Source organism: Coturnix japonica, chromosome 2 (genome assembly GCF_001577835.2).
Source record: "Coturnix japonica isolate 7356 chromosome 2, Coturnix japonica 2.1, whole genome shotgun sequence".
NCBI lineage: Eukaryota > Metazoa > Chordata > Aves > Galliformes > Phasianidae > Coturnix > Coturnix japonica.
This window is the reverse complement of record NC_029517.1, coordinates 42,123,154-42,141,996: the sequence shown is the minus strand read 5'-3', so window position 1 is coordinate 42,141,996 and position 18,843 is coordinate 42,123,154. Positions and strand designations below refer to the sequence as shown.

Here is an 18,843-nt window from a genome sequence, read left to right as displayed (position 1 = left end):
GCCTGCAAAGTGGGGAGCCAGTCTTTTAATGGAGCAGTGCTCTGAAATCTGCTGAACAGCGCTGCACAGCTGCTGCGCTGCATATTAAGCAGCAATCACCAACTGCACCAGTACAGTTGCGTCATCTCAAATCCAGATTTAGAAAAGAATGGGCTTTATCTGAATGCCTGACAAATACTGGACTTTGGCTCTTGGTTCCACTTAGTCACTTTTCTTGCCGTAGGGTGAACTTAAAGCTCCTTCACTGGGTTGTTCATTCACTTAACGCTGAGCCACATCACTGAAGAAGGCATTAACATCATCTGTAAGACTGAAGTGTAATAGGTAGGCTCTGTGAGAAGATTAACTCTAGGCTCTTTGTAACTTCTTGATCAATAGATTATTTTCTTCCTGCCCTACTGCAGAAATACTTGACCACCTCCCCAAGAGATAATAGAGTTAGATTGCTATCTGATCTCCCCAAGTACAACCTACCTCACTTTTCCTGATGGAGAAGGAGACATTAGGAGCTTACCAGCAAGACTACAGTAGGTATTCACTCAGAGCTTTGGATGTGGGTTTGCAGCGTGAGATTTGAGAATCAGTCAAGAACAGGTATGCGAACCTTCTACCACATCCTCAACTGCGTTTAAGCAGATCTACTGCTTTGATTTCAGATGAGATCTGGGGGTGTAGTGACTTGGTACATCTTTGTGTCTCTCTTTAGAAACCATGTTGAATTACAGGATTGTTGTGGGCATTCTGTTACATGAACTGACCAACACATTTTGGCTGTTTTCCATAGCACAAACATCTAAAGGCCTCACATCACAGAGTGATCCATCTGACATTCATGTGCTTGACATAATGAGGCACATTAGAGACAATCATTGCAGTGCCCTTCCTTCATATTAGAACATATTAAGAACAATTCACCGATGTCCCAACGCCAGCAGTGACACAAAGAGCAGTGCCCTGCCCTCCCTGTGAAGCCTTTACACCTGTTGGCTGCCCCAAAACACTGCACTGTGATGAGCACACACACATCAGTTCCAACATGGGCCTGGGCTCTGTACCATGGCCCAGCCCCTGGCAAAGCCATCTCTCTCCCTTCCAACCGCTGAGGGATCCTCCTCCTAAAGGGTACCATTAAGATTTTATTTGCCACTGTTTAGTGCCCTTCTTGCTGCCTCCTAAGGCTGTGGAATCCCGCTTGCATTTAAGAAATCTTTAGAAAGAAATACAGCAACATTAATTAGATTTTAGCTACTATCTATCAATCGTTTTCTGAATATGGAATATAATTTCCTCCATCCCTCAGAGAAGAAAACCCTGATTGTCTTCCTACTGGGAGAGAGAATATAAAACTGAGACTAAAAGTGTTAAGAACACATACATGCTATCCTGTTCTGGTTGCTGCCTATTTATTACATTGAAAAACCTACTGTTATTATTACCATACACTTTTTACTGAGGAACAGACCTGAAGACTGAAAATGGAAACTTAAGTAGAAGCAGTGGGATACTAAAAGAGGAAGGTCTTAGGATGTAAGCGATGAGTCCTGACCTTGTGCTTCTCTTTCCACTTGCTTGCAGCAGAAGACTGCAGACACTCCTTCCTTAATGCCCTGTAATGAGTGCATGGGAACACAATCCAAGGTGATGATTTCAGTGGAATGTTGACTGAGAGCCAGGTGCAACCTGCTTTGTGCCTCTGGAGGGAGAAGCAGGCACTTCATTCTCTGTGTACATGCAAACTTCAGCACTAGAACAGAGAGGAATGCTTTGGTCAGTGAAGCACTGTTAATAAACTGCATAGTTTTTCCTTACATGATGTAATGTTGCCTGTCCCTCCCTATACTCAGATCTATGGAGGACTAGGAAAATACCACCAAACCACCTGCAAAAACGATCTTGTTATCAACAGGCTTCACTCAGCTCATTCTCTCTGGGGAAAGCATCGCAAGCACGAGGTTGATTGGTCTTATCTGTTCATAAACAGAGACTTTCAAAGCCAACTTCCATATAATGTAATCTTTCTGAATTTATCAGAGTGGTTACTGAATGTAAATCCATAAATCTCTTAGTTTCTTACCCAGGCGTAGAAGTTAATTATAAGCTTCAAAAATTGAGGTGTCACTTATCTCACTAATGTAATCTGAAATTGACAACAATATTGTGCACAAGATTGATGCACAAGAAGATATTTCAATTCTTGGGATTTCAGCAGATCTGAAAGCATGGCCTTGGTATACTGTGCTAAGCACTTTAATTACTAAGGATTTTTAGCAAAGCTTAGTAAAGCCTTCCCCCCAAAAAGATGCTTTCTTAGATTTACTTGAATTATTTGAGAAGTCTTTAAGGGGAAGAAACTGAAACAGCTCTTCACTTATTAGGATCCCCTCCATGGACCTTGAAGAGCAGGAAAAGCAGAACAAATACTGTTTTCTCCTCATCAAAATTATGTAAGAAAGCATTTTGACAACACCAGCAGATGAGAGGCAATAGGTCACTTAGGAGGAGGCAGAGATCTCCTTTTACCCATTAAAGTGATAGCTGGTTGGTTCTGTGCACATACATGTATGTGGGGCCTGAGTCTCAGCTGATTAGTTATCCCATTTATTTCTTATATACCAATTTTTTTCCTTAAAAAAGTTGGTCAGGCGTGTGCAGAACTATTTACTTGTGACATTAGTGGTTACACACAGCCCACAGCAGGCCTTAGAGTACTGAAAGCTAGGCTGTATTCACTCACCTAGGTTACACTTTCAAGATGTAATGCTGCGCTTTCTTGTAGTTTGATAACCAGACACAAGGCCTAATTAACAGTGCCCTTTCATATGTTTTCATGAATTATGCTGCTAATTGGCTAAATGTCAATCACACTTTATTTAAATGTGCATTTATTTCAATGTGCAGTGACAGAGGGCTGATGCTTTTGCTTTTACAACATATGAAACAAATTGCATCAAAACACTTTGGAGACAAGTAATTCTAACACAGGCTGCTGCTGAGATTCAGAAGCCTTTATGTATTGCCAACCAGGCAAGGGAAGTTGTCCCACTGTGCTCTGTGCTGTATATGGCCTCACCTCCAGCATTGGGTGTGGTTTTGGGCATGATGATGGGAAAGGGTCTAAAGGGCAAGATATATGAGGAACAGCTGAGGTCCTTTGGTTCGTTCAGCCTAGAGCAGAGGAGGCATTACGGTAACCTACAGCTTCTCATGGGGGGAGCAGAGGGGCAGCACTGATATCTGCTCTGGTGACAACAACAGGACCCAAGGGAACAGCATGGAGCTGTGACAGGGGAGGGTGGGTTGGACATCAGGAAAAGGTTCCTCAACTGAGGATGGTCGCATTTGAGAAGCTTTGGGCCTCCATAAAAACAGAGAACGTGTTTCCCCAAAGGGAAGAATACATTTATTAACTGCCTGGATGACTGAGTTTCTGGCACATCCTCGCAACAATTCCAGTCATGTCTGGATTGTCTTGTCCTAATCTGTGTAAATAAAAGAACTCTGCTATAACATCATGCAGGAGCTTAAGTAGAATTTAGGCCAGTGACAGATAATCTGCTTTGCTGCTTGTTTTGACTGAATCATTAATATTTAGAGGTATCCCTTTTAAATAAAGCTCTCGCTGAAATGCACATGCTGAAGCAAGATAATAGCCTGTTTTTTTCTTGAAACATATTACATCTTCTCATAGCAATGCAGGTAAACTAGCGTTGCACCACAATTTTTGACTCCTTCCTGTGTCATTTTATGTTGAGACCTGGTTGCCGAAAGACTCTGGATATACATGACTCTCATGCCATGAGGAATTAGCACAAAAATCTTACCATAAACGTAGTGCTTGTAATGTGGAACTAGCTATTATAGGATGGCTATTAGCCACTATCACAAGGTGGGTGTGGAATCCTGATGAGGCCTGCTTTGTCTTGAGGTGTTATTTCCAACAGAACCAGACAACATGTAACTACGTAAGCATAAAGGAAAGGCTCGGATGGAGTGGAAAGTCAAAATAAAGTTGGCATTGATGGGGAAAAACACGGCGGTCAATCACAGCAGCCTGATAGCACCTCCCACCTCCATCTTGCACGCAGGAAGGCGGACCCCCGCAGGGGCGGATCCACAAGGGTCAGTCACGCCCTCCCGCTGCTGGCTCAGCCCCCTGGTCCCCGGGGCCTGCGGCACCGCTTGGCCGCGGCCGGCTTTTCTCCCTCCGGTCGGAGCGACGTGTTCGGGGTAGGATGTGCCGCCGTCCGGCAGCGGGGGGCTCAACTCCCACAGGGAGTGGGGGGAGAGCGGCGGGAGCCGTCGGCCTGGCGAGAAGGCCGCGGCTGGGCGGGGGCGGCCCGCGCCTACGTGAGGGAGGGAAGGAAAGAAGGAAGGAGGGTGGGCAGCGCTTGCCGCCGCCCTTGGGGCCTTCCCTGGCTCCTGGCAGCGCCCGGTGTGGGGCTCCGCGCTGCGGTGCGGCAGGACGAGGAGGAGGTGACGCGCCAAGCGGGGGCGGCCCGCTTTCCTCCCCCTAGTTGGTGTGAGGGCTGTCCCGGCTGCTTGCCGTGCTTTGGTCGGCTTGTCTTCACGTTTTCTGTCTTTGTTTTGTCAATTCCGAGAGCCGGGCGCCTGCGGAGAGCTGAGGGAGAACCAGGACATGCGGTGCTGGGGTTTGTGTTAGGCGGGGAGGCCTGCAGCTGTCAGCTGTGCCGAGTGTGTTGGTCACCTTGGCTTCTGTGGGGTGATGGAGGGCTGCGAGGAGCTTCATTTGCTAACGAGCGCTGTCATTTTGTTGTGCAAGTCTTGCTGTCTTGGAGCCAATTTAACGCTGGTAGAACACGTATAATTTGGGAGGATTCGTGTCATTTTTAGCAGGTTTTTGGTGAGTTGTAAGTAGGCCAGGTGCTGGGTGATCCTTGTTCTTTGGTAGGTGTTCAGTGACAGACGCTCTGGGTAGGATACCAGTGGCCTGTCCTACAGTACAGATTCTTAACTTTGTTATTCTACACCTTTGTTTGCTTGAAAGGACGTATTTAAAACACATTTTACCATTTGAAATGCCATCAGACGGCCACACTTATCCAGATGCTTTAATAACTCCATTATTTAAGTATTCAATAGGGTCAAGCATTATTTCTACTAGGCAGAATTAAAGGTTTTCATTCAGAGAGCGAGGTGAGTGAACAAAACATGACCAGTGCTTTTGCAGAAGAGGTTGATGAGGTGGTGATGGTAAACGACTCCTGTGACAGCAGCAGGCTGTGATTTCACAGTCAGCCAGCAGCTTCCAACAACAGAGCTGAGTCACTTTAAAGAGTCATAAATGCATTGCTTCTTGAATGTACTCTGATTTTACTGTCAGCTAAAAAGCTGTTCTTATTTTGAAATTCTTAGCAATCATATTGAAAAGGCAGCTTCTTAGTGCTACCTTTTTGCTTCACAGCTGGGAATAGTATTAGAAATCAAGGTTGAGGGGGAAAAAAATAAGTCTTAGTAACCAGTATGTATAGCTCACAGTCATCATGTTTGACATGTAAGGCCAGCTACACAGTCACCAACTGTAGCCCTCGAACAGCATCGTTGCAGAGATCAGGAGTTAACACCTATGTAGCAGAGACAGAAGAACTAGGTGAATTATGTGGAAGCTTGCTGGAAGTATTCCATGCTGAAGGTTCAGATACACATCTTTGCTGGAATGTACTGGGTTTAAATGAAATACCTAACCAATTCTGTAACTAAAGTGCTTGCTCTTAGTATGTTCTAAGTACTTAATCATGGAATCATTAAGGTTGGAAAAGAAGTCTGTCATCTGGTCCAACCGTCCGCCTACAACCAGTATTGCCCAGTAAACCGTGTCCTGAAGTACCACATCTCCATGTTTCTTGAGCATCTCCAGGTGTTGTTAATGCTATCAAGGATTAAATGCACGCGCTTCTAGTTTTTAATTTGAAGTGGTTAAATATCCTGAGTGGAAATGAGATCTGAGTCTCAAAGGAACACGTTATAACATATCCTTTTTATTTGTCATTTAGGAGTATTTTTCCATTAATTAATTAATATTTGCCATTTTCTCAGCTCTTGTAGAGCAAGAAGTGAAATGATAGGGAGGGATGGCAGCATTTTGCAGGGCAGGGAGAAATAAGTCCAAGGTTGGAGCTCTTTGCTTTGACTTTGTGAATATGTTACTCATTCCTGGGTTAGGAAGATGACTTTGTTCCCTCTGATGTCCTACTGACCCAAATATTTGACTGATATATTTATTTTAATACATTTTTTCCATTTCTCCTTGTAGCTTGTTAACTCTGCCCTGTGCTCTTCAGCACCTTTGTACAGTGCTCTGAAAAAAGCCCTATTTGGTGTGCATGTGAGATGTGTGCAGCTGCCCTATTACTTTTGTTGGATCACTATTGGAATATAAGAAAACTGGGGAAACATCTTTCAACCAAAGCCCAACTAGTGTTTGAGTTTTCTTTAATCAGAGGTTAGTTTTCAAGTACAGCTCTTTAGTAAATAGCATTAGAATTAAACTGTGGAATCATTTGATAGGAAACAAAAATTGAACCCCATATGAATGAAAATAGGAAGTTGGCCAAGCAAAATACGAGTCTGATGCTAAACAACACATTTGTGGTTCAGTTTGCTTTCTGAGCAGGATGCCTGTAGTCAGTTTATATGCTTTGTGTTTAGTCTAACATCCAGCCGCCTGCTTGGTAACGTGCCTTTCAAAATCCTGCTTGTAAGTTATTTTCAAGGTTCATCAGTATGAAATCAGATTTATGTCCTAAGTACAAGAATAGTTTGTACGCTGTGCAAGCTGTACTCAAGTGTATTGTATCCATTTTGTGTATTGAGTAAGAAAAGTTCTTTTGACTTGGATAGGTATAGAGGATGGATTGTAAGATGAAGTATATCCATAACGGTATGTAGATGAAATGCCTGCTGGGGAAGGACAACATGGAAGTAGTTGTTGTGGAGCTGATTTGCCTTATCCTGCAGTGTAGGAAGGCGTGATTAACTAGTTTGCAGGAGTTTTGTGAGCATCAAGCTGGAGAGGAGGGGAGCTGCAGCAGACAAATGAAACACAGGAAATATATGAGCAACAGAAGACGTACTTTTTGTGAAGGGAATACAGTCTGTGCTCTGAGCAGTTACCACAATTGGTGTCTGTGGAACCCTCTTTTCTAGCATTAGGCTTCAGGTTGGTTTTGGTACATTTATGTTGATTCGTACTAACCAGTCTCACTATTCAGAGCCTGGACTTCTTGGTTTGCTGTGCAACCATGAGCTCTGTCTTGCTGATCCTCAGACATAATCTACTTAATATTGATTTGAAGCAGTTGCTTTTAATTTTGTCAGTGATGATTTTCTCTTTGGGCTTTTTGATGATCTAATGTAACCTGAATGCTGGCTGTAATGTCATGTGTCAATGAAAATGATGCATCTTCAGTTTCCTTTCTGGATGTCAGTCACTGCTTGGTTTGGGTTTTTTTGTTCGTCTTCAGCATCCATATGGTTAATTTTTGCTTCTCTTTTATTCAGTGGAGTCCTCTGATATTTTTAAGCTGGTGTTTCTAGTGTTTACTTATCCTAAAGTTGCCTCCACATGATGTTTTCACTTTCACTTCTGATCTATTGGATCTCTATAGCCTTTCAAGTAAGCTTTTACTTTTCTCCTTCCCAAATCATTTCTGGCATCTCAGTTATCCGTTCTTGTTATTTTCATTTTTTAACTTGCATATAAATAAAGTAAAACAAGTACAGTAGAATGGAATAATTGGAATAATACAGTGGTAGAAAAGTACCTTTCCAATCGTGCATCTCCGAGATGTGTGTAAAACTGATGCATGTGAGAAGGGTCCCATTTGCTTGTGTTAGTGACAATAATGGCAGTGACTTTAAATATAACCAAGTTCTCATTGTGCTCATAGCTCTTCATTAGGCTTGGGGGCAGGGAAGGAGTGCAATCCTTAGCAGTTACTCTAAATTTAACAGACTCCTGTACTTTTCCATCATGTTAGTTAATGATGTTAATCAAAGTAATATCTTTTGTTCTCTTTAGGGTAAGCTTTTAAACTTTAATCTCTGTTTGGAAGCCTCGCTTATGACCATTGACTAGCAAGTGTTTTAATAAGGTATTTCAATTTCAATACATAAAGACTTCGCAGGGGAAAAATGGATTTTGTTTCTCTATAATTTAATGGGCTGATATAGGAAAACAATGTAGATAAAGATTTTAGAGTGACAGTGAATGTATGCAATTAGGAAGGAAAAAAATAATCCCTTGGAGTCAGAAGATAAGAGGAGAAAGTATATCACAAACTAACTAATGTGAATTCTTATCTCAAAACAGAATATTTCCCTCTTAAATGCATTGACCTTTTGGTCAGCTCATGGTGAGATAGAGGCGTGAGCCTGCTGTTATGGAGGAAATTCACAGCAGAGCTTTCTTTAGAGTTATCCTTGTGACTCAGAATCCTCGGGCAGGAGACATGGAGTTTCCTGGAGGATGTAATGAGCTAACCCTCTTTCCTCTCAGCTTTCCTGTGTACTGTGCTGGAATGGTTCCTTGCATAGCGAATGCTAAACGACGGGCTTTGCTGTCCTAGGCAGCTGCTTTAGATAACAGAATCAGAATCACAGAATTGTAGGGGTTGGAAGGGACCTCTAGAGATCATCGTGTCCAACCCCCCTGCCAAAGCAGGCTCCCTACACCACGTCACACAGGTAGGCGTCCAGGCGGGTCTTGAATATCTCCAGAGAAGGAGACTCCACCACCTCCTGGGCAGCCTGTTCCAGTGCTCTGTCACACATTGATGTTATCAAACTAGCTGATAAGCATGACTTGCAGGAGGTTCAGTGCCTGCTATTTGGAATGGAGGTATAAAAGAGCTTGCAAAATAGTTATTTACTGAAGATGTTCATCAATACAATTCAGCTGGTGAGAAGCAGTAGAAAATGATTCCATGTTCTCATTCTTAATGTATAAATTCCAGGTGCTTTCAGTACTTCCCTATGTCTGTTTTAAGGAAGAAAAAGGCAGTAATGTGGTACAAGTTTAACTTCCATGTTTCTTCACTTACTCAGCAGTGATTATAATGTCGAATCAGCGTATGCCTTGCATGTATTACGGAGCTGAGCTTGGTGCTTTTACCTCCCTTTCCCTCAGCTGCGATGTATGTGCACTTATTACTCCCTTCCCCACCTTTCCTTTTCCCACACATCCCTGTAACCTCCTGTGTGTCCAGTGCTGTGTTACAAGTGCCTGTTTGTTCTTCCTTCTATGTTCTCTCTGCCCATTTTCTTGCATAGTGGAAGCTGGAATGCTGTTGCTGCTTGGGATGGAGGAGTGGGAAGGGTTTGTTTCCATTTTGTGGTGTACTGAAAGTCAGCCCACACAGGAAGAGACAGAGCTTTGTTCTTGAAATTCAAGGAGTTGCTCCCGCAGTGTTACAGGAACTCCACTGACGTGATTTGTATTACAGCACATATACAGCCCATTCTTCCAAGTATTTTGCATAAAATTAATATTTCAGTGCATTTTCTTGAGACTTTTGTAACATTAACTCCTAGGAGCTTTTTTTTGGAAGACATTTCTCATGTAGTATGGCCATCGGTTTGAGTTTTATCAGGAATGAACATGATAATCATTTTAAAAGCGTGTTGAAGTCAGTAGAGACATCCTTACCTTTTACCTCTAAGTTTTCTTTCTGTCTGGCAACATAGGATGTGATAGCAGCTGAATTTGTCTGTAGACTCATTAGTGGTTTATTTGCTATATGGGATGTTTACTGTAGCCCTCTTGGTTTTAATGGACTTCTAATCTTTTGGTAGTACGAGGTCTGGATGTGCTGGTAACATGTCCTGTGAGGAGAGGTGAGGGCACTCAGGCTGCCCTCCTGCCTTTAGGAGGCTTTCTGCAGTTCCCTGAGAGGGGGAAGCAAAGGGAGATGCTGGCCCATACCATACCATACCATACCATACCATACCATACCATACCATACCATACCATACCATACCATACCATACCATACCATACCATACCATACCATAGGTGGGTCAGACTGGGAACTGGGAAACGTTCCTTTACCATGAGGGTGGTCAGACACTGAAACTTTACCTAGGGAGAAACTTGACATGGTAAGATGGAATTGCATAGTAGAATTTGGGGGTTTTGCTGACTAATGCAGATTTCTTTTTTATTTAGAAATTGTTCCTGTATGGATCAGCATTCTAGTGATGGTGAAACTGGAAGAAGACTACTGTAAACAAACCCAGGATGAATCGGGTGCCAAATGATGCAGAAAATGCTCACAGTAGCAGTGTGGAATCCTGCCCGTCCTTGCGAGATGTTCACTCTATCAACGCAACACACCTGATGGCAAGGATTGAGTCCTATGATGTCAGAGAGAAGAAGGGAATATCGGATGTCAGAAGGACTTTCTGTTTATTTGTTACTTTTGATCTCTTATTTATAACTTTGCTGTGGATAATAGAATTAAATGTGAGTTATCTTTTCAGTACACTTGGTCTTTATTCAGTTATTTATCCACTTCAGCAGTGGCTAATAAGTCTTCTATCCCAGTTCTATGCTACTTGTGTCTGTTGAAATTAGTTTCATTCTTTTAAGCTTTTATGAACTTTTTATCTGCTTATCTGCATCTTATCTACTTATGGTCATTGGATGTATGGTTTATATTACTGTGATAGTGGTGAGGTGCTGGAACAGGCTGCCTAGAGAGGCTGTGGATGCCCCATCCCTGGAGCTTTTCGAGGCCAGGTTGGATGGGGCCCTGTGCAGCCTGGTCTAGTATTACATGGGGAGGTTGGAGTTTCATGATCCTTGAGGTCCCTTCCAACCTGGACCATTCTGTGATTCGTATAATTAAGCCTTTTGGTGTTCCTGTAGTCTTATGAATTGTGCTGAAGAAGCACTCAGAGTCCAGTGAACTTTTCAGGGAGCAAGTAAACCAGAAGTATTACTATAGGTGGTTGTGACTGTTTGGCGAGTGTTAATTTTATTAGGATTCAGGTGTTCTTATTTTACTTAGCAGCTCAGAGTCAGTGATTGAAGTGTTAGTCCCTGAAAGAAACTTACAATGGCTGAAACCTTTGTTTTACAGCAGTATGTTATACCTGAGACAAACTTAGAGTAATATACGTTTATGGTAGGACACATTCAAACAACATAAGCTTCCACAGTTGCTGCCTGTTATTTGTAAAACAGCATTTGTAATTTGGAAAACAAGGTGGTTCTTGTGAAATTACCAGAAGTAAATAAGATGGAAGTTTTGTTATTGTTTGATAGTAGCATCCAGCTTTTTTGAACTGGATTTGAAGCTTGTAATCTAAAGTGTGTGTTTAGGAAAAGGCGTAAGTGAAAAATGGGAGGTGTTCCTTTTTCTGGTGACAAAGATATTGAGTAAATGTTTTTTTGTCATCATTCCAAGATAAACTATGTTGATTATTGATTTGACGTGATGAAATTTCATGAGTTGACTGTGCCAACAGTTTGATATAGTGAAAAATGTACTTCCTAATTTAATCTGAGAAAGCAAACCTTGCCTGAACGATAGTTTTGTGATTATAACTTCTGTTATCTTGATAGGTGGAAAGGCTATTGTATGTAGTGTGTAAAGTTAGCTTGGCTTAAAAGAACCAGCATGTTGCATTCTGATGCTTTCTTTTTGCTCTTTGTAAGCTAGTTTCTTTAGAGCTTGTTTGACTAGGAGAAGTAAAATATGCTTTTGTAATTCTTGTTGAGTACAGTTTTTCATATTAGCGCTCTCAAAATGTTTAAGAGTGTAGGAAATGCTACAGGCTTTATTTGGAATGCTGTAGCATTACACATCTGTAGATCAGTTAGCGGTTGTCTTTGTGAACTTTGTCTTAAGGGGCACTTACTGTGAACCCTGAGCCTTGTAGTGCCTAATGTGTGCAAGAATGAAGAACAAGTTTTTGCCTTGCGAACAGTGAATCAATTCTATTGTGGTTCTCTGTTAATCCTTGTGTTAACATGGTGCTGATGCACACAGAATAGGTTGCTGAATTGTCTCAGAACTCAGTCATCAGCTAATGCTGATGTGTTGTGTTTTTATTCTTTAGTTTCTTTATCCTATAGGAGAGGGCTGAGGTGTCATGCCAGAGAGTGGAGAGAAAGAAAAGACCAACCAACCCTTATTTAATTGGACCTTAAGTGCAATACACCAGTGTTCTGTTTACTAATTTGTCTGCATCTTTTCTTCCATTTCCTCCTAAGTACTTTCCAAGGGTTTATGAGCAACATACATACAATTTCTCTCTCACTAGAATCTTCCTTATTTATGCTGGAAATAAATGCTCATACTTTGTCCAGACCAGTAAGCAATGGAAAGCTATGTTTAGCCAATTGTCAGCTATCTACAGAGGGGCAGGGAGAGAAGAAAGAATAAACTAGGGGTTGGTGTGAGGAGCAGCAGGAAGAAATAAAAACGTTCTAAAATATTCAGCAGTGTAGCTGGGGAAAGAATATGAAAGTATCTACACTGTACTGCTTTGAGATGGTGAGCAGATGTTGTGGGATGCTGTGGTGCTTCCTATTTTTGAAAGCATGATGATAATCAAACTCAAAGCTTTCTGTTGTTGTTTTCCAGTGCTTTGCACAACTACGTTACACAGTGCTTAATTATCTAATATAATATTAAAAACAAATAGCCTTTGGAATGGAATGTGGACATAAAGGTTCCTTGCTAAGACGCTCCTCTTGGTCTCTAACCAAGTGAAACCTAAACTATTTTCGTAGTAGCCTGTTTTGAACAGAAAGATCATGAGTACTTCCATCTGAAAGATACAGGGCTAAGGACAGTGCATTTCTGAATCTCCTCAAACAAATGAAAGAATTAAACCTGCTTTAGGCCTTTCTCCTACAAACAGTGAATGATGACAGCTTCTGTGCCTTTGACAGTATTTTTTAGTTTTGCTCAGTTCTTTGGAAACATGTAGCACATATATTGCGAAGGAAAATAGATATGTTACATGGATTGTAAGTGTATGAATTATATGAATTTGATTGAATTCAAGTGCTGAAGAATCAGAAGAGATTTTTAGCATTGCCTGTTCACCAACCTATGGCTGACGAGAGCTAATTTCTGGGTGGCTTTCTGATCAGCTGCGTATATTCTTCTAAGACACAAAAATGCTTAATGAATTTGTGTAGGAGAACTTGCATTTAACTTCTTTTGCCTTCAGAAACTTGTTTGCTTTTATTTTAGGACAGCCTGAAACGTAGCTTAGATAGCTCAGGTTATTAACAGTGATAAATCATGTGGCATCCTCATCTGTTTTTCTTGAATGCAATGTTGAAATTGATTTCTTAGAATGTATCTCTTCTCTGATTAGTTTAATGATCCTTGTGTACGTCAATCAGGAATTGCTAAGTTAATATTTTACGTCAGTGTTTTTGACTGAAGTGATAAAAGCTATGTGTGTTGTTTCGTTGTAGGTAAAGGGAGGCATTGAGACTACCTTAAAGAAAGAAGTTCTACATTATGACTATTCTTCTTCATATTTTGATATATTTGTAAGTATTCTTTAAAAAAAAAAAAAAAAAAAAAAGCAGGGGGGAAGCAAAAGTAGAGTTTTCCAGTTTCCTCGTCCCTCAAATATTTCCTGCTTTGAGTCCTGTGACAAGGTTGGTCTCTTCTTGCTAATTTAAACCAGAAGAGCTTTTGCCAAATAACACTTGTCTAGGAGTTGCCCGGTCCTTCGCTCTCAAAGAGTTTTTTGATAGAGGTGCTTTGGCACACTTAAATTGCATCTTCTGTTTTGAGAGAAGGAAGAGTTGAGAGAATGAGTTGTGGGCTTATACGGAATTTCTTCGGTTTCTGCTATACGTTCTGAACCAAATCTATATAGTATTAAATGGCTTTGTACCACTGGCAATATCTGTCCCAGGTTCCTTTTCATTTTTGAGTGTTTTTTTCCCAACATTTTAAGAATTCTGAGTACATCTTTTTAAAGCAAGTTAGAAGTATCTAGTATCAGAGTATATGCAGGCAAACTGAGGGTTAGCTTCCCTGATTCAGTAATCTCATCTGCCTGCTATTGATTTTATTTTCTACCCTAGAAATCCCTTAACTCATCCATCTTTACTGCAGAGTATTTGGAGTAGCTTGGTTCTGCAGGCATCTTCGTAAAGGATAATTGATTGCTGAAATATTAAAGAAGTTAAAGAAACATCATACCGTCGCATTTTTGAAGTCTTTACAGTTTTTAATGGTACTGCTGCACAGCAGTAACACACCAGTGGGATCAGCAAGATGCATAGTGATGCTCAAGTTATTTGCTGGATTAACTATGTCTAGATTTAACTGCTTAGATTCCATTTGGGTAAAACGATGGTAAATATATTCTGCGTAGCTTATATTTCTAATTTATATTTGTGCAGTTGCACATGCTTGTAAATTTGAGTCTCCGTAGCCATGTGAATGATACAGGTATCTCTGTGCTCTAAAAATGGAACATTGTTTTAAAAAAGCAAACCCAATTCAGGTTTGTTTCTTAGTAGTAGATCTGATGGTCCTGTTTTGTTTTGTTAGCAGAGTTAGTATTTTTAGTGGGCTGAGAATCTTGTGGTTCTTCTTTGTTCTGAATTAACCAACAAATATTTTTTTCCTTTCTCTATAGCTACTGGCAGTCTTTCGATTTAAGGTGTTAATACTTGCATATGCAATGTGCAGACTGCGCCATTGGTGGGCAATAGCTGTGAGTAGTAGCCAAGCATAATGGAGTTTCAACTAGAATAACAGGCTAATTTTTAGATGCTTCTTAATGTTTGTATGTTAGGAATCATCTTGATGGTATTTATGAACATTCATTCAAGTTAAACGCTTAGGAAGATTTAGAGTCTGAAGACAAGAATTTAATAGCATAGTGCATGTGTTCCTTGTTAGGTATCATGTTAATAAAAGTTAAAAACTAACCTTGAATCCAATGAGAATGGGTAGTCATAACCATTTGTAACATCTGACTTATTAATGCTTGAAATATATTTGCACTGGAAATACTGAATTATATTTCAAAAATAATTAGCATCTGTTGCACCAAGAATCAGCTATGTGTTAATTCACACATTTTTATTTGATAGAGTTTTATATACCAACCATGAGCATCAGCCCATGTACTGCTTCTTGCTCCAATACAGAATATTGATTATGCGTCCCTTCTTAGAAAGGAAGTTCTTGACAACTGTAATGAATTATATATATATATATATATGTATATATATGTATATATATGTAATTTGGTGATTTGGAACAAATATCTTTAGTGCAGTTGTACTGTGTGAATGAGAAAGAATCGTGAACTCATACTTCCAGTTAATACTGTGGCATGTAAAACGATGCATATGATAGTGGCTCAGTACGCTGTTCATCTTAGATGCTTTTACTTTATGCTGTGGTAGATGCATATGTTCACATATAGCTTTCTTAAAGGGAGTAGCATACATTTTCTTCAGTGTTATCGTCAGTCTAGTTCCTGAACTACCTATCAGCTGTATGAAAATCAACATTTGGAGCTGTTTGTATTAAAACAGCTAAAATAGCAAGGTTATTTTAATAACACTTGATAAGATTTATTAATCTATGATGTTTCTATTGATAAATATTTCAAATTGAAACTGTTGGATAATGGCAGAGATGAGAAAGTAAATCCAACTATTAGTCTTAACTGTTCTTATTCTTTCTTTCAGTTTACAACAGCGGTGACCAGTGCCTTTTTACTAGCAAAAGTAATTATTTCACAGGTATATAAATTCTAATCACATCTTTGCTTTACTTCATCAGGGTCATTTGTTTTTAAAGCAAGATTCTTCAGGTAAATTTCTATGTTATATATATATATATATTTTTCTTCTAGCTGTTCTCACAGGGTGCTTTTGGCTACGTGCTGCCCATCATATCCTTTATACTTGCATGGATTGAAACCTGGTTCTTGGACTTCAAAGTGTTACCACAAGAAGCTGAGGAAGAAAACAGTAAGTTTCTGTTGTCTCCCTCAGTCACTGAAATTACCTCAGCCTTTAAGGTGCTTGATTTTGGTACTTAAGTTGCTGTGAGATGATGTCTGGAATTTGTTTTTAATCCCGTTAGGATTTTTGATAGCGCAGGATGCTTCCGAACGAGCAGCTCTCCTTCACCCAGGAGTCCTGTCTGATGGGCAGTTCTATTCTCCTCCTGAATCCGCAGCAGGTAATTATGTTTGCATTTGGGAAGTTTTTCCTTATTGGCATTAGACTTCTGCATATTTCTTCCTCTTCATAGTGTAAGGGGGTGGAGGATGAATGGAGAGTGTACTTCACATTCTGAAATGAAAGATTATTTTACCCAGTAATTCATTTTGTTCAAGACGTACCAGATGAATTGCAATACAGATAGTTAGTGAGTCTTCCAACTTGTCTCAAAGGCATTAGAAAAAAAGATAGTCTCAAAGAAAATGGTGCAGCAACTGAATAGATGTGGCTACTGTTTTTCTGCCCTCTGTCTGCTACCAGTAGTGTTTATTTAGTCCAGCTTGAACTTAGAGCTTTACAGTATCTTAGGGCAAGGAGTGAACTTGAAGCTGCTTGAAAGACCAAGTGAAGTTTCAGTCAGGGGTTGCTTTCTCATAATAAAAAGCTTCCTCTGTGTGAAACACAGAGTGTGTTGAACTGAGAACAAGCATTAATTATACCTTGAGTCTGTGTACTGTGCACTTTGTTCTAGTTAAGCTTTGAGGTGAGTGAGCCAATAATAAACAATAGTGCAGTACTGAAGAATGTGTTTGCAGGCATTTCAAGGAAATAAGTACTTTCTTTGTATTAAGTGGGCTGAACTGCTGTGAACCCCAAGATCCCCTGTCAGCCTTCCTACAGTAAAATAAAAATCTATATTTAATATCTGTATTTAAAATAGTAATATCCACATATAGCTGCAGATGCTTTTGCCCATCTTGCGTTGTTGAAAAATAAATGTTGGTGATTCTTCTCATTTAGTGGCTGTGGTTGCTGAGTGTCTTGGTATAATAAGGGACTTAGAGCTCCATCTAGGGATGGCAGAGCATTAAAGCAATCTTGAGTGTAATAGCATTGTAGTATCATAGGATCACTAATTCTGTGCAATACCAGCTTACAGTCAAGAAACATTTCTGTGATTCCATGTAAATTTGCAGTCTTATTCAGGTGGAAAGTGTTAGAATTCTATGCAGTAGCGTGGCCTCTGGGAGTAATGTGGCTTAAAAATAGCGACCGATGATTAAAACTGAAAATGTATTTTAGTTAAAGGTGTAAAGTCTATCTTGAGGTTTATAGGTAGAAGTAGTCTACTGACAGCAGAATATAGTATAAAAGGACGTAAAAGTGCAGCCAATGTTTATTCCGAGGCATGGTGAGTTATTACCAGTACTTCTTTCTTAGCTGAATTAATAACATTCTTCTCTTCTTGTTCAGGATCTGATGAAGAATCTGAAGAGAAACAAGACAGTGAAAAACCAGTTGTATAGCAAATATGGAAAAGAGGTAAGTTCCTCTGCGTATCACTGAAATAATCTTACATGCTTATTTCTTCTTGGCTCCTTCTCAAATTGTTTGAATGGTTGGGCTGATTCTTACGAGTTCATCTCACAGTCTTGACAAAGCTCAAGGAAGAAGTCCTGTCACGTTACTGAGAGCCAGCTGTTAGGCTCCTCTGCCCTTGAGTTTTGACTAACCCAAGCACAGGAGTCTGAGGCACCTGTCCCAGTGCTCAGTGTAAAAGGCTGCGAACTTGGGTTGAAGCTCCTCTACTGCTTCTTCTCTGGCTTCATGGAAGGAAAGTGATGGACCAAAAGTGGAAAAATAAAGGAGGAGGGACATGTCTCTGGAGATGGGGATGCAGAAATGCTAGAAGATTTTCTTCCAGTTTGAGTCTAGGACATATACCTGACTTTGAAAGACTGCATGGACAAAACTGCTTCAGTATTTCCCCTTCACAGTCTGTTTAATACCACAAGTGGGTTGTGTTATGCAGGCTATGTTTTAAGACTTTTGTAGCATACTTTGGTTAAATGTTCATATTTTCAGAGTTATCTCACCACATGCATTCATTTTACCACAAATGGCAAAGCTTGAGCTAGAGAAGGTATTAAATGTTCTGGAGCAATTGAAGCTTCTGACTTGAGACCGTCTGTTGCCTGTCTGAAATAGTGGGTGACTTCTTCTTCTGAGCCTCCCTGTTTTCTGTATTTGTTTTGACTCAACTTGTTTAATCTGTTACAGAAAGAAAATCTCTAAGGGAAGTTGGTGGGGATTCAGAGACTCTGGCAACAGTCTGTGATTGAGTTGCTGGTGGAGCTGCTGACTGGAGAATTTATTCCTTAGAAAGCAAAGGGAATGGTTCCCATGTACTGTAATACCTCACAAAGATGTACCTTGTGACATATGTATATTAGATTGCCTCCTAGGTGGCATGAAAATATTTGTCCATGATGTATTATTCAGTGATTCCTGAAGTTGATCTTCTAATGACTAGGTAATTACTGGCAAGTGTCGTCTTCGTGTACCTAATCAAGAGACTGGTAATATAATGAAGTAAAACTTCTCTGTGGTGGAAGTCTATTTAATGGTTGGGACTCACTAGGTGAAATTATTTTATGTTTTTGCAATTTTGTCATTAGTTTTATGTTCGTTTGGTTTTTTTTTAACTCCGTGCATTTTCTTTTTTAATGGATATGTTCACTTTCTAAAATAAAAACGTCAAAATGTGGTTAATGCGCTGTGATACTTTGTTGCTTTATCAGATGGAAAATCAGCTCATAGCACTCTTGTTTCTGGTAGGGTTGTGAGGATTCTGGTTTACATTGATTTGGTGAAGA

At 40.3% G+C, this 18,843-nt stretch overlaps 1 protein-coding gene across 4 annotated transcripts; it reads left to right on the top strand.

Moving 5' to 3' along the window:
- The first annotated feature begins 4,094 nt into the window (after positions 1–4,094).
- On the top strand, positions 4,095–18,586 carry STARD3NL (STARD3 N-terminal like). Of its 4 annotated transcripts, none has more exons than XM_015854217.2 (9): positions 4,095–4,227; positions 10,184–10,480; positions 13,457–13,534; positions 14,641–14,718; positions 15,707–15,760; positions 15,874–15,991; positions 16,107–16,205; positions 17,441–17,509; positions 18,248–18,586. In XM_015854217.2, exons 2-8 carry the CDS (start codon positions 10,256–10,258, stop codon positions 17,491–17,493), a joined length of 705 nt encoding a protein of 234 aa, XP_015709703.1. In that variant the 5' UTR covers positions 4,095–4,227; positions 10,184–10,255; the 3' UTR covers positions 17,494–17,509; positions 18,248–18,586. The 4 variants fall into 4 exon arrangements, with proteins under 4 accessions (XP_015709703.1, XP_015709705.1, XP_015709706.1 ...); XM_015854218.2 differs by lacking the exon at positions 4,095–4,227 and adding an exon at positions 8,088–8,111; XM_015854219.2 differs by lacking the exon at positions 14,641–14,718.
- The last annotated feature ends 257 nt before the right edge of the window (positions 18,587–18,843 follow it).

Bases quoted from the DNA above. Each gene is read 5' to 3' on its own strand.
- STARD3NL (XM_015854217.2), top strand. From the start codon at position 10,256: ATGAATCGGGTGCCAAATGATGCAGAAAATGCTCACAGTAGCAGTGTG. The intron at 15,761-15,873 runs GTATATAAATTC...TTTTTCTTCTAG, and splicing joins CAAAAGTAATTATTTCACAG to CTGTTCTCACAGGGTGCTTT. The intron at 16,206-17,440 runs GTAATTATGTTT...CTTCTTGTTCAG, and splicing joins TCCTCCTGAATCCGCAGCAG to GATCTGATGAAGAATCTGAA.